This window comes from Lepus europaeus, chromosome 16, assembly GCF_033115175.1.
Source record: "Lepus europaeus isolate LE1 chromosome 16, mLepTim1.pri, whole genome shotgun sequence".
Classification (NCBI taxonomy): domain Eukaryota; kingdom Metazoa; phylum Chordata; class Mammalia; order Lagomorpha; family Leporidae; genus Lepus; species Lepus europaeus.
The window spans coordinates 49,090,894-49,115,580 of record NC_084842.1 but is presented as its reverse complement, the minus strand read 5'-3'; the positions used below and the strand labels follow the sequence as shown (position 1 = coordinate 49,115,580).

Here is a 24,687-nt window from a genome sequence, read left to right as displayed (position 1 = left end):
GGGACCCTGAGCAGAGGCGATCGTCCGAGGGGGGACTAGTGGGCTACAGCTCACGCGTTAGAGAAGAGACAGAATTCTGGAGGTCGTTGAGGATAAACCTAAGTACTAACTGGCACATGAATGAGAAAGCCAGCTAAGGCTGCTGCTGTGCTTCGTGCGCTGGAAACTTACTCCCCAGTGTGCCGGTGAGGAGCGGAGGCCCTCGCAGGGGTGATTAGGCGATGGACTAATGCCATCAGAGGGAGTGCGCTCCTTCTCTCGTTGGCAGGTGCATGCTCTTCTGCCTTCCTCCTTCCACAGTGGGATGATGCAGCGCATAGGCCCTCACCAAATGCTACCACCTTGAAAGTGGACTTCCCAGCCTCTGAACTATGGGAAATAAAGTTATCTTTATAAATTACCCAGTCTGTGGTATTTTGTTACTGTGACACAAACAGACCAAGACAGCTGAGAGTGAGGGGAAATGGTGCCTCACACAAGGTTGGAACGGTGTCACCAACCAGACTAGAAAAACCTTAGGGGCCGGTGTTGTGGCACAGTGGGTAAAGCCACCACTTGCAGTACCAGCATCCTATATTGGTGCCGGTTCGAGTCCTGGCTCCTCCTCTTCCAATGCACCTCTCTGCTACAGCCTGGGAAAGCAGTAGAAGATGGCCCAAGCCCTTGGGCCCCTGAACCCGCATGGGAGATCCAGAAGAAGCTCCTGGCTCCTGGCTCCCTATCAAAGCTCCGGCCATTGTGGCCAATTGGGGAGTGAACCAGTGGATGGAAGACCTCTCCCTCTCTCTCTACCTCTCCTTCTCTCTGTGTAACTCTGCCTTTCAAATAAATAAATCTTAAAAAAAAAAAAAAAGACTCATAACTCACAGGGCATCAGGTAGACTATCCAGAATGGCTTGTCTCAGTGCTGAGAAATAACTGCCTTGAGATTGAGCACTGCTTAAGACCCATCTTACAAAAACTAAAACCAGGGCCCCAAAAGATCAAATGGTTGCCAAGTAATCTAATTGAATCCCAGAAAGAAGCTAAAAAAATATTTGTACAAGGGAAAAAAAATGAGGAAAGTAAAATATATTAAAAATAGAAAAAGATTAAAAAAGGAAACAAAAGGAAAAAATTTAAGACAAAGAATATTTGTGCAAATACAAAAATATCCAGCACTCATCAAGACAAACTTGCAATATTTGGCATATAATCAAAGATGACCAAGTGAGAAGAAACAGGAAAATACCCACGAGAAAAACAATCAAGCAAAATCAAATCCAACCCTTAAGTGTCACAGATACTACAATTAATAGACAAGGATATTAAAGCAACTATAACTGGATTTCATATGTTCAAAAAACTAAAGAGAAATGGAATACATAAAAAACAGAACTTCTAGAGATTAAAACTATAATGTGTAAATTAAAAAAATATATAGAATGGGATTAACAATGGATTAGAGAAACAAGAAGGTTATAGAACAGAAAAGTGGGCGGGTGGGCAGCCAGCCTGTGCTTCAGACACCCAGGTCCTACACCAGTGCCTGGGTTCAACTACTGCCTCCAACTCCCGACTTCAGCTTCTCGCCAATGCAGATCCCGGGAGACAGCAATAGCAGCTCAAGTCATTGAGTTCCTGCCATCCACGAAGGAGACCTGGATTGCAGTTCTAGGTCTTGGATCCACTGTGGCCCAATCCAGCCAACGTGGGCATTTGGGAAGTAAACCAGCAGATGAGCTCTGTCTGCCTCTACCTATTTCTCTGCCTCCTGAGTAAATAATAAAATGAGAAAAAAAATAATTTAAATAAAATGAAAGGTACATCAGTGAGCTGTGGGACCACAAGCATGCTAATATACATGAAATTAGAGTCCGTGAAAAGAGGGAGAAAGGCAGTCACAAATTGATTTAAAGCTATAATGACCAAAAAAGCTTTAATTTAATGAAAATTATAGAACTTCGGATTCAAGAAGTTCAACAAATCCCTAAGATAATATTACTAACAAATAACTTTAAACACCACAAGTATACTGCACATGATAGTCAAATTACTCAAAACCAGTGGTAAAGAGAACATCTTGGGCCGGTGCCGTGGCTTAACAGGCTAATCCTCCACCTTGCGGCGCCAGCACACCGGGTTCTAGTCCCGGTCGGGGCACCGGATTCTATCCCGGTTGCCCCTCTTCCAGGTCAGCTCTCTGCTGTGGCCTGGGAGTGCAGAGGAGGATGGCGCAAGTCCTTGGGCCCTGCACCTGCGTGGGAGACCAGGAGAAGCACCTGGCTCCTGGCTTCGGGTCAGCAAGATGCACCGGCCGCAGCGGCCATCGGAGGGTGAACCAACGGCAAAAAGGAAGACCTTTCTCTCTGTCTCTCTTTCTCACTATCCACTCTGCCTGTCAAAAAAAAAAAAAGAGAGAACATCTTGGGGCTGGCGCTGTGGCATAGTGGGTAAAGCCAGCGCCTGCAGTGCCAGCCTCCCATATGGGTGCTGGTTCGAATCCTGGCTGCTCCATTTCCTATCCAGGTCTCTGCTATGGCCTGGGAAAGCCCAAGTACTTGGATCCCTGCATCTGTGTGGGAGACCTGGAGGAAGCTCCTGGCTCCTGGCTTCCGATTGGCCCAGCCCCAGCCGTTGAGGCTATCTGGGGAGTAAACCAGCTGCCTCTGTCCCTCTGTAACCTTGCCTTTCAAATAAATAAATCTTTAAAAAAATACAGATTTTGCAGGCGCCGCAGCTCACTAAGCTAATCCTCCGCCTGTGGCACCGGCACTCCAAGTTCTAGTCCCGGTTGGAGCACCGATTCTGTCCCAGTTGCTCTTCTTCCAGTCCAGCTCTCTGCTGTGGCCCAGAAAGGCAATGGAGGATGGCCCAAGTGCTTGGGCCCTGCACCCACATGGGAGCCCAGTGGCTTCTGACTGGCACAGGGCGCCGTCCGTGGCAGCCATTTTGGGGGTGAACCAACGGAAGAAAGACCTTTCTCTCTGTCTCTCTAACTCTGTCAAAAAAAAAATACAGATTTTATAAATATATAAAACCTTGAGAAAACGCAATGCCAGCAAATGTGCACCATAACAAATGTTAAAAAAAATTCTTAAAGTAGAAGGAAAATGTTACCAAGTGAAAAATGCAAATTCATAAAATGGAACAAAAAAACACCAGAACTGTATATAACAAATTTAAATATACAAGATTTTTTCTTATTATTTAAGTCTATTTAAAAGACAATTTAAAAATAACGGTGCATCATAGGGTTTATCACATACATGACAACAATGCCATGTTGTTTTAGGGGAGAAATGGACAAATTGTTTAATGTAAGGTTCTTTTTTTATTTTTAAACCCAAATTTAATTTATTTTATTAAAATAACATAATTGAGGAACCATCAGATAACTGTATTTTGTCAGGCGCAATAAAAACAAAATTAAAATCCAAATCATCCAGAAAACCTCTTATTACTGGCTTCCTTGCATAATGTAAGGTTCTTATGCTACATACAAGTTGTATAATATCTTGGAGGTAGCCTGTGGTCAGTTAAAGATTATACAATTATATATATATATTTGTGGATCTAAGTGGAACTCGGGCAGAGAATTTTATAAAGAAAAAGATTTATTTTGCCTCATGGTTCAGAGGTACAAGGTACAAGGATGGCACCTGGTAATGACCTTGGTAGCTGAGTTCCAAGACTACCCAGGGCATCACATGGCAGAAGACATGGAGTGTGTATGTGCCTGTTTCTCTCCTTCTCCTTATACAAACACCAGTATTCACTTGTGGGTGCTCTGCTCCAATGACCTAATCATTTCCCAAAAGACTGAACTCTAAACACATGGTCAGATTGAATTACTCTAATATTTCACAATGAGGATAAGTTTCAACACATACAGCCTTAGAGGGCACTCAAACCATATTCAAACCACAGGAACAATAAACTATAAGATAATCGTAAAAATAAAGCAACAAAAAAGTTAGTGAACAAGCCAATAAATAAGAGTCATTTTAAAACACACAATCCAGGGGCTGGCACTGTGGTGTAGTAGGTTAAGCATCCACCTGTGATGCTGGCATCCCATACTGGCGTCAGTTCAAGTCCTGGCTGCTCCACTTCCAATCCAGCTCCCTGCTGATGGCGCGGAAAATCAGAAGACAGCCCAAATCCTTGGGGCTCCATACCCACATGGGAGACCCAGAAGAAGCTTCCAGCTCCTGGCTTCAGACTGGCTCAGCTCTGACCATTGCAGCCATTTGGGGAGTGAACTAGGGTATGGAAGACCTCTCTTTCTCTGTAACTCTGCTTCTCAAGTAAATAAATCTTTAAAAAAAAAAATGTAATTCAAAAGTAGGCTGTAGAACAGGGGGGAAAAACACAGATGGAGCAAAAAGAAGACATGTGATATCATGTCATACAGCAAGATGACTTAAACCTAAGCGTTTGATAGTTGATTAACATGGGTTAAACTCCCATATTAAAGGCAGAGACTGTTACATCAGATAAAAAAAGACCCACCTATATGCTACTATAATAAACATACTTAATATAAAGTAACACATGGGTTACACATAAAATAATGAAAAATATATACCATACCAACCACAGTTAGTACTAGGTATACTTTCAGACAAGGTAGATTTTTTTTTTCTTTCAAAGTGAAGAATATTTTAGGAGTAAACAAAGTCCTCTTATAGTGATAAAAAGGGCCAATTCATCAAGATACAACAATTCTAAATGTTTACACATTTAATTTTGCTTCAAAATGAACTCCACAATCAGAATCAGAGACTTCAATACCTTTCTTCAACAACTGATACAAGAGCTGACACCATGGCACAGCAGGTTAATCCGTCGTCTACAGTGCCGGCATCCCATATGAGTGCCCGTTCAAGTCCCAGCTGCTCTACTTCCGATCCAGATCCCTGATAATGTGCCTGGGAAAGCAGTGGAAAATGAGACAAGTCCTTGGGCCCCTGCACCCATGTGGGAGACCAGAAGGAAGCTCCTGGCTTTGGCCTGGCCCAGCCCTGGCTGTTGAAACCACTTGGGGAGGGAACCAGCAGATGGAAGATCTCTCTCTCTCTCTCTCTCCCACTCGCAACTCTGCATTTCAAATAAATAAATAAATCTTTAAAAAAATGATAGAATATTGAAGGGAATATTGAAGACCAGAAGATTAATGACAACTTGTTCTAACTGCTATTTATAAAACATCGCTTAACAGAATTAGTCTTTTCTTAAGTGCACATGGAATTTATAGCAAGAGAGGATGTCTTTGGGGCCATAAAATCAGTCTAAATAAAACTTAAATAGTCTGACCATAAAAAAAATTAGTTATCAATAGTGACCCCTAGAAAATACTCAGGTAATTAGAAACCAAATAATACACTTATAAATAACCTACCAGCCAAAGAAGAAATCAAAAGAGAAATCAGAAAGCATTTATAACTGAACGAAAGCATAAAATGTTAAAGTGTAGCATGCTATTAAAGCAGAACTAGGAGGGGAAATATTATGGAGAACTCATGGTGACCGCAGTCTACTTTGAGTAAGAAAATAGCAAGTTAAACCCAAAGCAGAATAAGGGAAATAATTAAACATCAGACCAAAATTCAATAAAATAGAGAAAAACAAAAGCAAAAATGATTGTTGAAAGATCAATAGGCGGCCGGCACCACGGCTCAATAGACTAATCCTCCACCTGTGGTGCCAGCACACCAGGTTCTAGTCCCGGTCGGGGCGCCAGATTCTGTCCTGGTTGCCCCTCTTCCAGGCCAGCTCTCTGCTATGGCCCGGGAGTACAGTGGAGGATGGCCCAAGTGTTTGGACCCTGCACCCCATGGGAGACCAGGAGAAGCACCTGGCTCCTGGCTTCGGATCAGCGCAGTGCGCCGGCCACAGCGCGCAGGCCGCGGCAGCCATTGGAGGGTGAACCAATGGCAAAGGAAGACCTTTCTCTCTGTCTCTCTCTCACTGTCCACTCTGCCTGTCAAAAAAAAAAAAAAAAGATCAATAGGGGCCAGTGCTGTGGCACAGGAGGCTAAGCCTCCACCTGCAGTGTCCACATCCCATATGAGAGCTGGTTTGTGTTCCGGCTGCTCCACTTCTGATTCAGCTCTCTGCTAATGGCCTGGGAAAACAGCAGACAATGGTCCAAGTGCTTGGGCCCCTGTATCCACATGGACAACACAGAGAAAGCTCCTGGCTTCGGATCAGCCTCGCTCCAGCTGTTGCAGCCATTTGGGGAGTGAACCAACAGAGATGGAAGATCTCTGTCTCTATCAAATAAGTAAATAAATCTTACAAATAATAAATGTCATAAAACTCTAAGAAAGAAGAAAGAAGTCATAATTTATCAATATTAGGATTAAGAGAGGTGATAATCACTATAGATTCTAGACATTAAAAGTGTAATGAGAATATTAGGAACAACGTTATATAAATTAATTCAACAAGGTAAATGAAACGGATAATTCACCAAAAGATGCAAACTACTAAGGAACATTCATGAAGAAATAACTTGACTAATTCTATATTGATTAAAAAATTCTTGCTAAAATCTTTCCCATGGAGAAAACACCAGCTCCAGATGGCTTCACTGAGGAATTCAATAAAACTTTTTTAAAGATTTATTTATTTTAATGTCAGAGTTACACAGAGAAAGGAGAGGCAGAGAAAGAAACAGAGGTCTTCCATCTGCTGGTTCACTCCCCAATTGGCCGCAACAGCCAGAGCTGTGCCGATATGAAGCCAGGAGCCAGAAGCTTCTTCAGGGTCTCCCACACAGATGCAGGAGCCCAAGGACTTGGGCCATCTTCCACTGCTTTCCCAGGCCATAGCAGAGAGCTGGATAGGAAGTGGAGCAGCCAGGATTAAAACCAGCTCCCATATGGGATGCTGGCGCTTCAGGCCAGGGCGTTAACCCGCTGCGCTATAGCGCTGACCCCTCAACAAAACATTTAAAACAAACTATTCCAGGAAATTACAGGAGAGAGAATTATTTCTTTAAAAAAAAAAAAAGATGTATTTTATTTATTTGAAGGTCAGAGTTATAGAGAGGTAGAGACAGAGAGTCTTCCATCTGCTGGTTCACTCCCCAGATGGCCCCAACGGCCAGAGCTGCGCCAATCCGAAGCCAGCAGCTTCTTCCAGGTCTCCCACACGGGTGCAAGGGCCCAAGGACTTGGGCCATCTTCTACTGCTTTCCCAGGCCATAGCAGAGAGCTGGATTGGAAGAGAAGCAGTGGGACTTGAACCAGCGCCCATATGGGATGTCGGCTGCTGCAAGCCAGGGCATTAACCCACTGCGCCACAGAGCCGGCCCCGAGAGAATTATTTCTAATTCATTCCATGAAACCAGCATTACCCTCATATAAAAACCAGATAACTATACAGGAAAACAAAAGACCAATCTCTCTCATGAACATAGATGCAATATTTATAAACAGAATATCAGCAATTCAAATACGGTATATAAAAAGATAAAGCATCACAACTAATTGAAGTTTATCCCAGAAATGCAACATTGGTTTAAGACTTGAAGTCAAGTAACCCACCATACTGAAAAACCAAAAAAGAAAAACCATGTATTACATCAAAAGATTTTGAAAAAGCATTTGACAAAACCAGCATCCATTCCTCACTATAAAACCAAAAACCTCTCAACAAAGTAGGAACAGAAGGGAACTTCCTTCATCTGATGAGAACATTTATGGGGCTGGCATTGTGCACTACAGGTTAAGCTGCTGCCCCACTTCTGATCCAGCTCCCTGCTAATGTGCCTAGGAAAGCAGCAGAAGATGGCCTAAGTACTTGGGCGCCTGCCAACCACGTGGAAGCCCTGGATGAAGCTCCTAGCCCCAGCCACTGAAGCTATTTAGGGAATAACCAACAGATAGAAGATTCATATTCTCTCTCTCTCTCTCTCTCTCTCGCTCTCGCTCTAGCTCTGCCTCTCAAATAAGTAAATAAATCTTGTTAAAAATTTACCAAAGGAACCCTTCTTAAGCTAATAGTGTATTTAATAGTGAAACACTGAATTCTTTTCTTTTTAAGATCAGAATGTTCACGCTGACCACCACCATTCAAGGCAGCATTGAAGGTAACAACCAGTACATAAGTCAAGAAGAAATAACAGGCATCCAGATTGAAAAGGAAGTAACCCTATTTGCACGTGACATGATTGCAATTTAGAAAACCTAATGAAAACTGCTAAAATGCTACTGGAATTGTTAAGTGAGTTTTAGTAAGGTTGAAAACAAAGGTAATATACAAAAATCAATAGTAGTTCTATGTACTACTGCAACAATGTTTTAAAGTGAAGCCAGGATTTTGCTTTTATCCAGGTCATAGTGAGGTCAACAAATCTGAAGATGACTACCACTGGAAACAGTTTGTTATTCACAAACTGGACAAGGCAGGTAGGCAAGCTGAACAAGTTTGGGTTTGGATAGCTTAATTTTGGCAGGCTCTAGAATCTAGTGGTGGTCCCTGGATTCTGGTGCCTGGCCCTGGGTAATTTTAGGTAGGAGATAGTGGCCCTGACTGCAGAAGCTGGATAAAAGGAGATGGGGGGTGTAGACTTGAGTTTGTTTGGTTTCCATATCAAAGGCATGCCTGCATGCAAGGTATTCACTATCTCTGGAAATTAAAGAATCTTGGCAAGAGGTCTGCAAAACCCTAAGATGTTAAAGCATCCCAAAATAGAAAAAATAAAAAGCTTGATTAATATAAATGAGCAACTGGAAGTTAAAATTTTAAAAACAGTATCATTAAAAACAGTATAAAATATGAAATACGTATCAGGAAATATATAAAAGACCTATAAGCAAAAATGAGAAAATATTGAAGAAAATAAACATCTAAATAGATATATTTCATTCATGATTAAAAAACTCAATATTTTAAGGTGTCAATTCTCCCCAAATTCATTTATTGATTCAATATAATTCCAGTCAAAAATCACATTAGGTTTTTCTGTAGAAATTGAAAAGCTGATTGCAAAATCCATGTGGAAGTATGAATTACTCCAAACAGTTGAAATAATTTTGAAAAAGAATAAGGGCCAGGGGCAGGCACTGTGGCGTAGCAAGTAAAGCCACCACCTGCAGTGCCAGCATCCCATATGGATACCACCTCCAGTCCCAGCTGCTTCACTTCCAATCCAGCTCCCTGCTAACGTGCCTGGGAAAACAACAGAAAATGGTCCAAGTCCTAGGGCCCCTGCACCCACATGGGAGACCCTGAAGAAGCTCCTGGCTTCAGACCAGCCCAGATCCAGCCATTATGGCCATTTAGGGAGTGAACCAGTGGATAGAAGACCTCTCTCTTTGTATCTCTCCTTCTAACTTTGCCTTTCAAATAAATGAATCAATCTTTTAAAAAAGGGAAAAAGAACAAAGATGGGCAGTTAACACTACATAATTTCAAGACTTAATATAAAGCTATAGTAATTAAGAAAACATAATAATGGCATAAACAAATAGATCAGTAAAACAAAAAGTCCTCATCACATAGTGACAGATATGCCAAGATAACTCACTGAAAAATGACCAGTCTTTTCAGCAAATGGTACTAAAACAAGAATGTGGGTGTCAGTTTTTAAAAAAGAAAAAGAATTTGAATCCATACCATGAGCTAAACACAACGCAGAATGGAATCTTATACTTAAATGTAAAATCCACAGCTATAAAAATGCTAGAAGAAAATATGTGTGACCTCAGGTTAGGAACTTAGATAAGACACCAGAATCCCAATCTATAAAAGAAAAAACAGATGGAGGTCTGAGCTGTGGCATAATGGGTTAAAGCTGCCACCTGCAGTGCCGGCAAACCATATGGGTGCTGCTTCAAGTCCCGGCTGCTCTACTTTCAACACAGCTCCCTGCTAATGTACCTGGGGAAGGAGTGGGATGGAAGACACCTCTCTCTCTCTCTTTGCCTCTGGAACTCTGCCTTTCAAAGAAATCTTTAGGCCAGTGCCGCGGCTCACTAGGCTAATCCTCTGCCTGCGGCGCCGGCACACCGGGTTCTAGTCCCAGTCGGGGTGCCGGATTCTGTCCCAGTTGCCCCTCTTCCAGTCCAGCTCTCTGCTGTGGCCTGGGAGTGCAGTGGAGGATGGCCCAAGTGCTTGGGCCCTGCACCCCATGGGAGACCAGGAGAAGCGCCTGGCTCCTGGGTTCGGATCAGCACGGTGCGCCAGCCACAGTGGCCACTGGAGGGTGAACCAATGGAAAAAAAGGAAGACCTTTCTGTCTCTCTCTCTTTCACTGTCCACTCTGCCTGTCAAAAAAATAAATAAAATAAATAAATTTTAAATAAAGAAAACTGATGAAGTAGATGTCTTCAAAATTTAAGATGCCTGCTCCTTGAAGATATTACTAAAGAGAATGAAGACAAGCCACAGACTGAGAGAACACATTGGCAAACCTTGTAGCTGATAAAGCACTTGTATCCAGGATATACATTCTCTCTTGCTCTGCCTTTCTCTCCTTTCCCTTTCTTTTTCTCTCACCCCTCCCCCTTACCCCACAACTCAATAAAAAAGCAAACAATCCAGTTAAAAATGAGTAAAGCACTGGGACACTTAGCCCTAAAATCCATTGGATGAGTAAATAAGCTCGTTTATAAAATGCCCCACATCATAAGGAAATTACAAATTTAAAACATGAGATACTACTTCACACTACTAGAATGGATAAGATTTAGAAGTCTGATCATAGCTTGCTCTGTTTTTCTCTCCCTAACTCAGACTTTCAAATAAATAAAACAGATCTTAAAAAAAAATTAAAGTGTGATCATAGCAACTACTGGCAAGGATACAAAGGACCCAGAGCTCTCAAGAACTGCTGACAGGAATGTAAAATTGTAGGAACAAGCCCCGGGGAAAACAGCCTGTGAGGATCTTCAAAAGTCCGTGCTCTTACATCCCATCCAGCCATCTCACTGGCAAGTAAATACGCAAGAGAAAAGAAACCAAATGTCACACAAAGAGTTGTACGACCATGTTCATAGCTGCTTTTATTTTATAGCCCCAAACTGGAAACAATCCAAACTTCCATCGAAAGTGAATAAACAAACTGTGGAATACAACTCTGCAATAATAAGGGATGAAATACGGATTCTTACAACATGGCTGAATCTCAATTATGTCAAGTAAAAGAGCCCCGGGGGGGGGGGGGGGGGAGACACTGCACACTTTATGATTGACTGATACAAATTTCTAGAAAGTGTACAACAGTCAGTGGCTAAGGAGAGAGGAGAAGGGGATTGCAAAAGAGCATTAGAAATTTGGAGAGTGGAATGCAGTGGGTTAAAGCCCTGGCCTGAAGCGCCGGCATCCCCTATGGGCTCCGGTTCTAGTCCTGGCAGCTCCTCTTCGGATCCAGCTCTCTGCTATGGCCTGGGAAAGCAGCAGAAGATAGCCCAATTCCTTGGGACCCTGCACCCACCTGAGAGACCTGAAAGAAGCTCCTGGCTCCTGATCAACGCAGCTCCGGCCATTGTGGCCATCTGGGGAGTGAACCAGCAGATGGAAGACCTCTCCCTGTCTCTACCTCTCTCTGTAACTCTTTCAAATTAATAAAATAAATCTTTTTTAAAAAAATCAAGAGAATTTCTTTATAAAGAAAAGAACTTTGGGGGGTGATAAATTCATCATCTTTTTTTTTTTCAGGTTTGTGCTCAGACTGTATTCACACAGAGACACATGGCAGCTTAACATTGGACAAAATGAGTCATAAAAATTGGCTTTAAATATGGAAAAACCAAGGCCCTGTCATCCCATGCTACCCTAACACTGGGACCAGGTAGGCCATCACAGTCTGGGAAGGGCCAGGGCTGGGGCCTGGGGCACAGGCATAGCATCACCCTAGCCCAGCACACACACACACACACACAGAGGCGGATTATTGCTGGGCACGTGAATTTGGGATGTCAGGGTCAGCCAGGAAACCCCGCCTCCTCCCACAGTCTAGGCTGGGGCACTTCTGCCAGAGGTGTTTGCAGGACAGAGCGGCGCCCAGGGAGCTGGAAGGCAGTAGTAGACTGTCTGCGATGCGACAGCCTGGGCAATGGACTGATGGGTCCCACAGTCACCCAATCACTGGCCACACTTTGGCCCAGGCCGAAAGGGACAACAGGAGCCCCAGACCCAGCTGTGACAAGCATGGAGAATGGACAGTGTTGGGCCCCAGAAGGTGGCAGCCTGAGCCCAGGCCAGCAGGGGGTAGGCACAAGTTTCACCTGGAGGTCAGTGGTGTCCAGTGCGGTGCTGGGGACTTGGGGTCAGGCCTGGCTCAGCCTTGGCCCATCTCAGCTGGACCTGAGGAGCCCCGAGTTTGGCAGCGGCTCCTCTGCCAGCTCCTGGCTCTCCTAGGCAGGGCAGTCTGCTCCGGGGAGCCGAGACCAGGCCACGGTCCAGGGTGAGAATTAAGAATGTCCTTTCAAGCCGGCGCCACGGCTCAATAGGCTAATCCTCCGCCTGCGGTGCCAGCACACCGGGTTCTAGTCCCGGTTGGGGCGCCGAATTCTGTCCTGGTTGCCCCTCTTCCAGGCCAGCTCTCTGCTGTGGCCAGGGAGTGCAGTGGAGGATGGCCCAAGTGCTTGGGCCCTGCACCCCGTGGGAGACCAGGAGAAGCACCTGGTTCCTAGCTTCGGATCAGTGCGGTGTGCCGGGCACAGCGCACCGGCCGCGGCGGCCACTGGAGGGTGAACCAACGGCAAAGGAAGACCTTTCTCTCTGTCTCTCTCTCTCTCTCTCTCACTGTCCACTCTGCCTGTCAAAAAAAAAAAAAATCTGCATTTTAAATATGTATGTCAATTGTACTTCAATAAAGCCGATTTGAAAATCACATTCTCATTCTGTTTGAGCTGGGAAAGAAACACACAGACCAAACTATTTCAAGTTATAAAAACAAAACATGTAAAAGATGGAGATACAAGTTTATCCTCTTGTAAATTTCCCCATCTGTTTCCATCATACCAACGCCTTTTGTAAAGTGAATTCTGCTTTCTGTTAGTACAGCTGAGCTATGGTTTGGTACCCAGGGTGGTGGCGGTGATGGGAGACAACGGGACCTTTGGGAGGTGGGGCCTAGGAGAAGGGCCTTGGGTCAACCTGGGGAGAAGGGGGACATGTGCTCAGAAGAGATTAAGGTATTTCTGGAGAGCCCGTCCTTAGTTCTCTACCCAGTCCAGTCTTTGGCTTCCCTTTTATAGATGTGATCCTATTCCCACACCTACCCCTACCATTGCCATCCATGATGTGACACAGCCAAGAGGGCCCTCGGTGGGACTAAGCCAATGCCAGCACCACACCCCCTGAACCTCCAAAACTGTGAGCCTGTCTGAGGCATTTCATTGCAACAGGGAAATGCTGACTGAAACATTAGTCCATTTAGTGTTACACAGTATGAGGGATTAGAGGAGTTAAAAATAATTGTTACTAGGGTCCAGTGCTGCTGCACAGCGGGTAAAGCAGCCGCCTGCAGTGCTGGCATCCCATACAGGCACCAGTTCAAGTCCCGGCTGCTCCACTTCCAATCCAGCTCTCTGCTATGGTCTGGGAAAGCAGTAAAAGATGACCCAAGTCCTTGGGCCCCTGCACCCATGTGGAAGACCCAGAAGCTCCTTGCTCCTGGCTTTCAATCGGCACAGCTCCAGCCATTGTGGCCATCTAGGGAGTGAACCAGCAGATGGAAGACCTCTCTCTGGCTCTGCCTCTCTGTAACTCTGCCTTTCAAATAAATAAATCTTTAAAAAAATAATTGTTACTATTATGTGCTGTGGCACAGAGTAAAGCCACTGCTTGAAATCCCACATCCCAAATGCACACCATCTCCTGTCTCAGCTGTTCCACTTCCAATCTAGCTCCCTGCTAATACACCTGTGAAAGCAGCAGAGGATGGTCCAAGTGTTTGGGGCCCTGCTACCTAGGTGGGAGACCCAGATGAAGCTCCTGGCTTCGGCCTGGCCCAGCCCTGACTGTTGCAGCCATCCAGGGAGTGAACTAGCAGATGGGAGATTCTGACTCTTTGAAATAAATACTTAAAAAGTAATAATAATTATTACTTTATTAAACTACTCTCCATTTACTTAGCCAAAGTTTTCAGTAAGTAAATGTTACTTGTAGAATATTGGGCCAGGGGCTGGCGCTGTGGTGTAGCAGGTAAAGCCACCACCTGCAGTGTCGGCATTCCACATGGGCAACGGTCCCAGCTGCTCCGCCTCCGATCCAGCTCTCTGCTGTGGCCTGGGAAACCAGTGGAAGATGGGCCAAGTCCTTGTGCCCCTGTACCTGCATGGGAGACCCAGAAGAAGCTCCTGGCTCCTGCCTTCAGATCGGTGCAGCTCCAGCCATTGCGGCCAATTGGGGAGTGAACCAGAGGATGGAAGACCTCTCTCTGTGTGTAACTCTGACTTTCAGATCAATCAATCTTAAAAAAAAAAAAAAGAAGAAGAAGAAGAAGAAGAATATGTGGCCAAAAGCTATTTTTAAAAGCCTAAAAATCTGGGGCTGGCACTGTAATATAATAGGTTAAACTTCCATCTGCAGCACCAGCATCCCATATGAGTACCAGTTCATGTCCCTGCTGCTCTTCCAATCCAGCTCCCTGCTGATGGCCTGGAGGATGGTGGAGGATGGCCCAAGTGCTTGGGCCCCTGCACCCACAAGAAAGACCCAGAAGCAGCCCCTGGCTTTGGATCAGCCTAGCTCCAGCCGCTAAGGCCATTTAGGTAGTGAACCTGCGGATGAAAGATCTGTCTCTCCCACACTCTCCCTAACTCTGCCTCTCAAATAAATAATCTTTAAAAAAAAAAAAAAAAAAAAAAAAAAAAAAAAAAAAAGCCGGCGCCGTGGCTCAACAGGCTAATCCTCCGCCTTGCGGCGCCGGCACACCGGGTTCTAGTCCCGGTCGGGGCACCGATCCTGTCCCGGTTGCCCCTCTTCCAGGCCAGCTCTCTGCTGTGGCCAGGGAGTGCAGTGGAGGATGGCCCAAGTGTTTGGGCTCTGCACCCCATGGGAGACCAGGAGAAGCACCTGGCTCCTGCCATCGGAACAGCGCGGTGCGCCGGCCGCAGCGCGCTACCGCGGCGGCCATTAGAGGGTGAACCAACGGCAAAAGGAAGACCTTTCTCTCTGTCTCTCTCTCTCACTGTCCACTCTGCCTGTCAAAAAAAAAAAAAAAAAAAAAAAAAAAAAGCCTAAAAGCTGTACAAAATTCCCATGACAAATCAATTACCAGATTCAGCTCTATTTAATACTTTCTCTTTATGGTCCCACTCATGCTGTGTATATATTCCTATCATAACATAAGACACTTTATTAGTTACTAGCCTATATATTCATCTCTTACAATAGTTTTAAGGCCGCCATCAAGCTATGCTTGATGAATTTCTGTATCCTCTGTTCCTAGCGCAGTGCCTGGCATGCTTGCAATCCTAAAGCTCCATTAAGGGATATGAAGGAAGACCTGAATAAATAAAGACAGTACTGTTATTCTCGCATGTCGACACATCAATTTGACTCCAGTTCATCTATAATCCAAAACAGTTCATTTTTCAAAAACCTTTTGGAAACTGTATAAAGCCTGCAGTCCAGTTAACAGTATTGCACCAGGGGCACCATCCTATTTCTGATATTACACTGCAGTTGTCAAAGACATCATCACCAAGAGGGAACCCAGTGAAGGATTACCAGATCTCTTTGTGCTATTTTTGCAACTTTCTGTGAATCTATAGTCATTTTAAAATAAAGTTTTTAAAAATCCTATGAATATGCAAATTTTTAAAAATTTCATGGAAGCATAAAGTTGCAAACATTGTTGTCAACTCTTTAAATATAAGTGGAAGGAGGGGGAAGTTGCACTGATTTTAAGACAAGGCACAAAGCCAGATGGAAAGAGTATGATGATAAAAGAACAGACCAAACTAGTGGATCAGGACAGTGAACTCAGAAGCAGAAATGCCAACAAGTATGTCAAGAGATACTTAAACTCAACAATAATTAATGAAATACAAATTAAAACAAGATATTATTTTACAATCTTCACATTGGTAAAAATTTGGATAACAGCAAGTGTTGGAGGGAACCTGGGGAAGAGAGACCTCCTGCTGTACCAGTGGCAGGGGCACCAGTTTGAGGCGAGATACCTCCCTGCTTTGCGGCTCTGTCCCTGCCTGTCCTGTCTCAAACACTTGCTAGAGACTATAAAGAACATGAACGAATAAGTTTATCAGAGTTGCTTGTGACAGCAGGGAGAGGAAAGTTATCTCAGGCCTGACAAAACATCAGGCACTTGGAATTCCATGCTGCAGTTAGAAGCAGTGAAATGGACAGACACGCAGCAATATGAAGAGACCTTGAGAATATTGAGTAAATCTCAAAACAGAACAAGATGTGTAGCATGATGCCAGTCAGGTCAGTTACACTCCCTTACACATGTGGGCACACATCCACACATAACAGTGAGATCTTGATCTCTGAATCAATAAAGAAACTGATAAGTCAGCAACTAAGTCAGATCAAATCAGTTTTCTTTATCTGAGGTCCATAAAAAGGAAAACTGTTCTAATTGTAAAACCACATACAACCCTGTGTGTTGAACAGATCAAAAGAAATTATGTAAACAACGTATATGAAAATTTCTGTACAGTATTAAAATATAAGCTAACGTGTGGTATGAGTAGGGTTATCTTCTTCACATATGATAGAACTAAGGCTCAGAGAGGTTAAATAGCTTGCCCAAAGGCACCTCGCCAATGAGGCAGAATTCAAGGAATCATCCTTAATGACTTTTTCTTTCCCTATTTACAACTTACCAGCAAGGCATGGCATCCCAAATCCGCCTACTTGTGACCACACTACTGCTCCCATTCTAATACATTAGGAGTCCAAAGGAGGTTGTTTAGTACAGTGGTTAAGCTACCACTTAAGAGAGCCCAGTGCTGTGGTACAGCAGGTTCAAGCCCCGGCCTGCAGTGCCAGCATCCCATATGGGCGCTGGTTCGGGTCCATGTCCTGGCTGCTCCACTTCCAATTCAGCTCCCTGCTAATGTGCCTGGGAGGGCAGTGGAGGATGGCCCAAGTCCTTGGGCCCCCACACCCAAGTGGGAGATCCAGAAGAAGCTCCTGGCTTCGGATCAGCTCAGCTCTGGCTGTTGTGGCCATGTGGGGAGTGGACCAGCAGATGGAAGACCTCTCTCTAACTTTCAAATGAATAAAATAAACCTTAAAAAAAAAAAAAAAAAGATACATCTTGACACATCTGGATCCCACATCAGAGTGCCAGGAAGCAATCCCAGCTCTGCTTCCAAGTCCAGCTTCCAGCTGACACGTACTCCAGGAGGCAGCAAGTGACATTCAAGCACTTGGGTCACTACCACCCATGTAGGGGGCCTGGATTGAGTTCCAGGCTCCTGGCTTTGGCTTGGCCCAGGCCCACAGGTGCGGGGAGTTTGGGGAGTGAATTGACAAATGGAATATCTCTGTCTTCTCTGCTTTTCAAAGATAAAGTTCACAATTCAATGCTGAAAAAATTTTAAGAAAATGTCTTTTTACAAAGTTTTTTTGGCTCAGTTTTGGATGTTCAAGGGCATGGTGCTAGCACTGCTTTAATTTCCATGAGGGCTCTCTCCACTCTGTCACTTCATGGCGACCATAATGGCAGGAATACAAGATCACATTTCGTTACAGGAAGCCAGAGGGAGACAGGGTGGGGTGAGGCCTTTCTAACAGTCTTCTAGAGAGACCTAAAGAAGGTCCTAGGAGACCTGATCCTTTTCAAGGCCATGCCCCGATTGACACAAGGACCTTCCCCCCAGCCCCACCCCTTGAAGCCTCCAGTTCACCTCCAGCACTGCCACCCCCGGGACCACGTCACCACCATATGAACCTAGGAGGGCACAAGCAACATCCAGACCATACCAGTTGCCATTGTCCTTCCTCTGAACTACTCAACAGTCTCCTGACTGAGCCACTGCTCCCCCTGTTTCCCCTCTACAACTCACTTTCCACCAGCAGCCAAGAAGCACCCATTAAAAAGTCTATCAGCAGGGACGGGCAATTGGCACCACAGTTAAACAACTGAAGTCCTGGCTCCTCCACTTCTGATCCAGCTTCCTGCCAATGTGCACCCCAGGAGGCAGCAGTGATGCCTCAAGTACCTGGGTCCCTGGCACCCATGTGAGACCAGATGGAGTTTCAGACTCCTGCCTTTGGCCTGGCCCAGCCCTGGCTGCTGTGGGCATTTGGGGAGTGAACAAGCAGAGGAAAGCTTGCTCGCACTCACTGCCTTTCAAAAAAAGTAAAATTAAGGTTTTTAAATATCAGTTGCCACTTCCCAGGAAAACCATGTAACGGCCTCCAAGGTTGTCGGTGATCCAGCCCCTACTCATCCCTCCACCCACATTCCCATCAACCTAGCAGTCCCTACGCTTTTCTCCCTGCGCTCCATCTCACCTGGCCTCCTTGCCCTTCCCTGTATATGCCAAACGTGTTCCTCACTTGGGTCTTTGCACATGGCTGGAATAATCTTCCCCTGGGTGTTCACAAGTCCCCCTTCCTTAAGGTCTCTTAGTCAAAAGTCACTTTCCCTCTCGGAAGCCTTGATGGACACTCTCTACCCTCTCATCTGCCTTAATTTTCCTTCTCGCATTTATTACTTGACACTGTGACACGAATTTGTTGATTTACTCAGTTGCCCCTCTCCCACACTAGTACGTCAGAGTCTTGTCTGGATCCACAGAGGCCAGACAGTGCTCAGCACACAGCAGGCACATGGAGGGAAAAACATTTTTTAAAATGTATTTGAAAGGCAGAAAGCCAGAGGGAAGGAGATCTTCCACTGGCTAGTTCACTCCCCAAATGAGCCAGGAACTCCATCAGGGTCTCCCATGTGAGCAGCAGGGACCCAAGTACTTGAGCCAAACCTGCTGCCTCCCACAGTGTCCTTAGCAGGGAGCCGATCAGAAAAGGAGGCAAGACTTAACTCTAGCACTCCAAAACCCCAGCACGCCAAAACCCCAGCACTCCAAAACAGAATGCACGCACCCCAAGCATCTGCCGAATCTGCCGCACCAGAACACTCACCCAAGAAGTCAATATTTTTTTGTTGTCGTTGTTGTTTTTGTTTTTTTTTTTTTTTTTTTGGACAGGTAGAGTGGACAGTGAGAGAGAGACAGAGCGAAAGGTCTTCCTTTTACCGTTGGTTCACCCTCCAATGGCCGCCGCAGTAGCGCTCTGCGGCCAGCGCACCGCGCTGATCCAATGGCAGGAGCCAGGTGCTTCTCCTGGTCTCCCATGGGGTGCAGGGCCCAAGCACTTGGGCCATCCTCCACTGCACTCCCTGGCCACAGCAGAGAGCTGGCCTGGAAGAGGGGCAACCGGGACAGGATCGGTGCCCCGACTGGGACTAGAACCCGGTGTGCCAGCGCCGCAAGGCGGAGGATTAGCCTAGTGAGCCGCGGCGACGGCCAAGAAGTCAATATTTACTGAAAGTGACAACCTGGGATCTGACCCTAGCTCGTGCTCTTTCTCCTGCATCATGCTGCTGCCCAGGGAGAGATAAAGGTACACTTTGTCATGTCTCCACACATATTAAAAGGTGCACGACTTATGCCCTTATGAAGCCTAGCATCAAGCAAATGCTAAGTGAATATGAAGAAATTAATGAGTGAAAAGTAACCACAGAAGGAGGTCAATCTGAGAGGAGGAAAAAAAAAAAAACAGTTGAAGCTGATGATCACGGAGACACTAATAATTCATATTCCACGGCACCTATGACAGCCAGTACTCAGTTCTTTTATTCCCTATGTGCCTATATGCCTAGCCACAGTTAGGAGTTACGAAGAAGATAAAAAACATTAAATGGGAATACTGACTGCAAAGAGCCAATACATATGTAACCATTAAAATGCATATTTGAATATACTTGCAAAAAAGGTATAATTAAAGAGCCATAGGATTTCAAGGTGAGAGGAATTACTTACAGTAGTTAACAAATTAATAGACTCTGTTAAGGAGCTGGTTAAACTGCATATTGAAAGATGCATAACAGTTAGATGATCACCTATTAACCCCTGAAAGATCAGAACTGTATTATAGGGCCAGCACTGTGGCGCAGCAGGTTAAAGCCCCAGCCTGCTGCTCCGGAATCTCTGGTTCTAGTCCCAGCTGCTCGACTTTCAGTCCAGCTCCCTGCTGGTGCACCTGGGAAAGCAGCAGAGGATGGCCCAAGTTCTTGGGCCCTTCACACACATGGGAGACCCAGAGGAGCCTTCTGGCTTCGGGTCAGCTCCACTCCGATTGTTGCAGTCATTTGGAGGTGGATCAACAGATGGAGGACCTCACTGTCTCTCCCTCTCCCTGTAACTTTCAAAGAAATAAATCTTTGGAAAAAAAAAAAAAAAGAACTGTATTGTACTTATCTTGGCGTCTTTTTTTTAAAATAAAGATTATTTATTTGAAAGTCAGTTACACAGAGAGAGGAGAGGCAGAGAGAGAGAGGTCTTCCATCCAATGGTTCACTCCCCAACTGGCTGCAATGGCCGGAGCTGCACCAATCCTAAGCCAGGAGCTTCTTCTGGGTCTCCCACACAGGTGCAGGGGCCCAAGGACTTGGGCCATCTACTGCTTTCCCAGGCCATAGCAGAGAGCTGGATCAGAAGTGGAGCAGCTGGGACTAGAACCGGTGCCGATATGAGATGCCAGCGCTCAGGCCAGGGCGTTAACCTGCTGCGCCACAGATTGTAACATAAAGTCATTGGATAAATGTTTAACAAATTTGGGAGGAGCAAGGTATTTCCGCAGAAGGAAAAGGTCAGTAAAAATACAGAGAATGCAGGACATAAAAGAGCAGCAATAAATAGCAAGGACTGACTAGCAACAAGGGCTTAGGAGAGGAAACACAGAGCGAGTTCATGAAAAGGAATAGGAGGAAATAAGGGAAAAGATCAGGGCCAGAACACGGGCAGCCTTGAATGCAAATGGAGACCACTGAGAACTCTCACACAGCTAAAGGTGGCTTGAGGAGTCTAGCAAGAACCTGTGCTTGAATGGATCAAGCAAGCAATCTGCCACTGCTTCCCCCAAACTGCTTGCGATTCTATTAGAAGTGGTTTTATTTTAAGGCCTATTTTACAAGAGTTTTAATATTCACATTCTCCTGTGAGACAACAGAAAAAGTTATCATTCACTCACACGTTAGTGTAAACTGGATAACCCACTTGCCTTCTTGCTAGGGTACACAGGGCCACTAGGGAGAGGAATTTTGAGGCAGGTGGACATATAATTTTGACTTTGAGACACTGCCTTGGAATTGCAAAGGAGGGAGGGAGGGAGTGGGAGAGAGGAGGTGCTAATTAGTTCATTATTCTCATTAAAAGCCAACCCTCTTTTCAAAAGCAGAACCGAAACATGAAACAGAAGACATAACCTCCTTGTGTGTGAGGTTAAATTGATGATCCACAAGGTAAGAAATACGATAAAGTTAACATTTTTGAGGGCAGGCAGAATTATCTCACAGCACACAAACCTTTCAAACCACAGTCCGTTCTTTGAGTTTTCCTCCAAATTAGTAAGGATTGTACAGAAATCATTATCAAATCACAACTGCATGAGCTGTGATTGATACCCAATAAGGATTCAAGGAAAGATGCAACAAGAAGAAACGTGAAGATACTGAAAATCTATTCACACGGCGTTATTCACCAACACCGATCATCAGAATGACAATAAGCACCAGAGAACCCCGAGTCCTCCAACCAGATTTAATGGAAACGCAAAACCGGAATCCAAGCCGGAGACAGCTCATTCTGCCAGCTGCTTGGGCGACGGGAAGCGAGGAAAAGCCCCGATAGCTTTTGCTGGGCATCCACAGCACGACCCCCGGTTCTCTGCGGGATGAGGAGTGGGGTGGGCACTCACCGCTTGTCAATGGCGTCGATGTTTGAATGAAGGAGCCACAGCTCCTCCGTGTTGTCCTGCCGGGAGGACAGGATCAGGTGGTGGCCCGTCAGACACAGAGTCCCCTCGACGGCCGGATAGAAAGGCCGGTGCAGCACCACGTTGTCCACCCGCGGGGTCTTAATCAGCTCCGCAAACTCCATGCCCCCCAGCGGCAGGAACCAGGGGACTGCGGAGCCCCGGCAGCGTGGAGGTTACAGCCGCAGAGCTGCAAATGACCCAGCGCTGGGCCGGCCGGAGGGGCGGGGACGGGGCGGGAAGCCGGGCCCCGCCCCAGGCTGGGGTGGGCACCGCCTGTGGCCGCGGGAAGAACGCGGCTCGCGGCTGGGGCTGGGCCAGGTCCGGGTGTGTCTCCCGCACGTCCTTGTCAACCAGGACCAAGACGGGCCTCGCAGTCGCCTCCGCCGCCTGAGCACCCAGGGTAGAAGGGGGAGGCCGCTGTAGGGCCAGCTTCCAAGCCCGAGCCGCTGGGGACTCCTGGCGGAAGTGGCTGCTCCCCTAGAACAACTCCGGGCGGAAGTACCAGAACCGGAAACTCACAAGCCAGGGACGTCGTATCCGGAAGTAGGTTATTGCATAGGTCCGGTTGTTACACCTCGGGCAACACAACCGGACCTGAAAATTTGTGTTCCTATCTGGAGAAAGCTTTTCTTTGCCTCCCCGCCCTCGCTTGGCACCTCTCTACCTCTCCAGTTACTCCTCATCAAAAAAGGTCCAGGAAGAAGGGAGGACAAGAGGTCCCTGCCTTCTCCCCGAGTGGTATTCTCTCCAAGGGCTCTTAGAGCGTGGATAAATTGTGATTTTCATGCAGCCCTCTTGAAGAGATGTCAGGTATGGGATTGAATCTGTAATTGTGACCTAGGAGAAGCTGCCAGGTCTAAGGAAGAGATGCAGGGCGGATGCCTCCGACTCCCGGTGTGACCTTGAACAAGACATACACCTGTGAGAGGACCCTCAGTGAGTATAAACGCAATGCACCGAAGAGGAACTACAGTGAACTGCTGGAGGCCACCCAGTTAATCTGTAGCACAGCCGGCATGACTCTCTAGATCTACGAAATCCAAAAACATTGCTGCGCTGGTCACAGCACACACCTCCCTAAGTACAATCCACCTGAACTTTGTTCCCAGACACCTGAATTAGGTAGGAAATTTATTCAAATAATGTCTCCTTGCTGTCCCTCCCTCCTTTAAACTGATCTTTCATCTGAACTGGGAAAAGGTCATTAGCCTTTGGAGTCTTCACTTATGTAGTGCCCAAGAACAGCAAGTTGACAAAGTGTCAGTATTCACAGCCTCGCACATCACTCAACACTTGTCCCTGCTTTTATCTTTGGCCTTCCTAAAGTTCCCTTCTTAAAAAAAAAAAAAGTTTTTATCCCAAAGGGTCCAGTTTATCTCATTTCTCTTCATAAGAAAAATAGGCACTAAAGCCGACGCCGCGACTCACTAGGCTAATCCTCTGCCTTGCGGCGCCGGCACACCGGGTTCTGGTCCCGGTCAGGGCACCGATCCTGTCCCGGTTGCCCCTCTTCCAGGCCAGCTCTCTGCTGTGGCCAGGGAGTGCAGTGGAGGATGGCCCAAGCCCTTGGGCCCAGCACCCCGTGGGAGACCAGGAGAAGCACCTGGCTCCTGCCATCGGATCAGCGCAGTGCACTGGCCGCAGCCCACCAACCGCGGCGGCCATTGGAGGGTGAACCAACGGCAAAAGGAAGACCTTTCTCTCTGTCTCTCTCTCACTGTCCACTCTGCCTGTCAAAAATAAAAAAAATAAAAAAAGAAAAATAGGCACTAAAAGTGAAGGGGAGCTGAGGGAAATGATTTGTAACACTTTTTTTTTTTTTTTTTTTGGGACAGGCTGAGTGGATAGTGAGAGAGAGAGACAAAGAGAAAGGTCTTCCTTTTTGTCGTTGGTTTACCCTCCAATGGCCGCTGCACCACGCTGATCCGAAGGCAGGAGCCAGGTGCTTCTCCTGGTCTCCTGTGCGGGTGCAGGGCCCAAGGACTTGGGCCATCCTCCACTGCCTTCCCGAGCCATAGCAGAGAGCTGGCCTGGAAGAGGGGCAACCGGGATAGAATCTGGTGCCCCAACCGGGACTAGAACCCGGTGTGCCGGCGCCGCAAGGTGGAGGATTAGCCTGTTAAGCCACGGCGCCAGCCGTAACACTATTTTCTTACACTGGAATTTTTTGTCTTCCTTTATGTAATTCATCCTAACAGTTACCAGTTGTGGAAGGGAAGCTTTATTTCTAGAGTGAAGAAATGGGGAAAAGTTTTACAGAAAAGATACCATTTATAGAGAAGGCTTTGAAATGAGTAAGGTTTATACTCTGAATGCAATGTGGTTTAGATGTCCAATTTAATAATATTTCCTAGAGGTGGAGAAAAGTCTACAGTAATTATATGAACTTTTTATTTTAGTTTTCTTGAAAATAGCCAATGAAAGACCATGATGTCTGTAAGTTCAAAATGTTTAAAGCCACAAACCTCTTGCTTACGAGAGGAAATTATCTCTCCTGGATTGTTATAACGAAACACTAGAAACTATTAAATGATTACATGTAATGTGAATCAAAGCTCAAAGCATGGAGAGAGAGCTGTTGGAAACAAAAACCCAGTAGTACAGATAAAGTATGGAGGGTGAAGAACAGTTTTACCTTACCATACAGACAGTAGATGGCAGTGGAGTTCAACAGTAATGGGAACGGCTTCTGCTCTATTAAATAGTTCAGTGAAGTTATAGCCA

At 45.9% G+C, this 24,687-nt stretch overlaps 1 protein-coding gene across 1 annotated transcript in view; it reads right to left on the bottom strand.

The window, feature by feature from the left end:
• Positions 1–22,171, bottom strand: part of MTMR9 (myotubularin related protein 9) — an 82,443-nt gene extending 60,272 nt beyond the window's left edge. Inside the window, exon 1 of the mRNA XM_062213009.1 lies at positions 21,904–22,171. Within this exon, the coding sequence (XP_062068993.1) occupies positions 21,904–22,085 (182 nt within the window). The 5' untranslated portion in view covers positions 22,086–22,171. The remainder of the gene's footprint in view (positions 1–21,903) is intronic.
• Between the last annotated feature and the right edge of the window lie 2,516 nt (positions 22,172–24,687).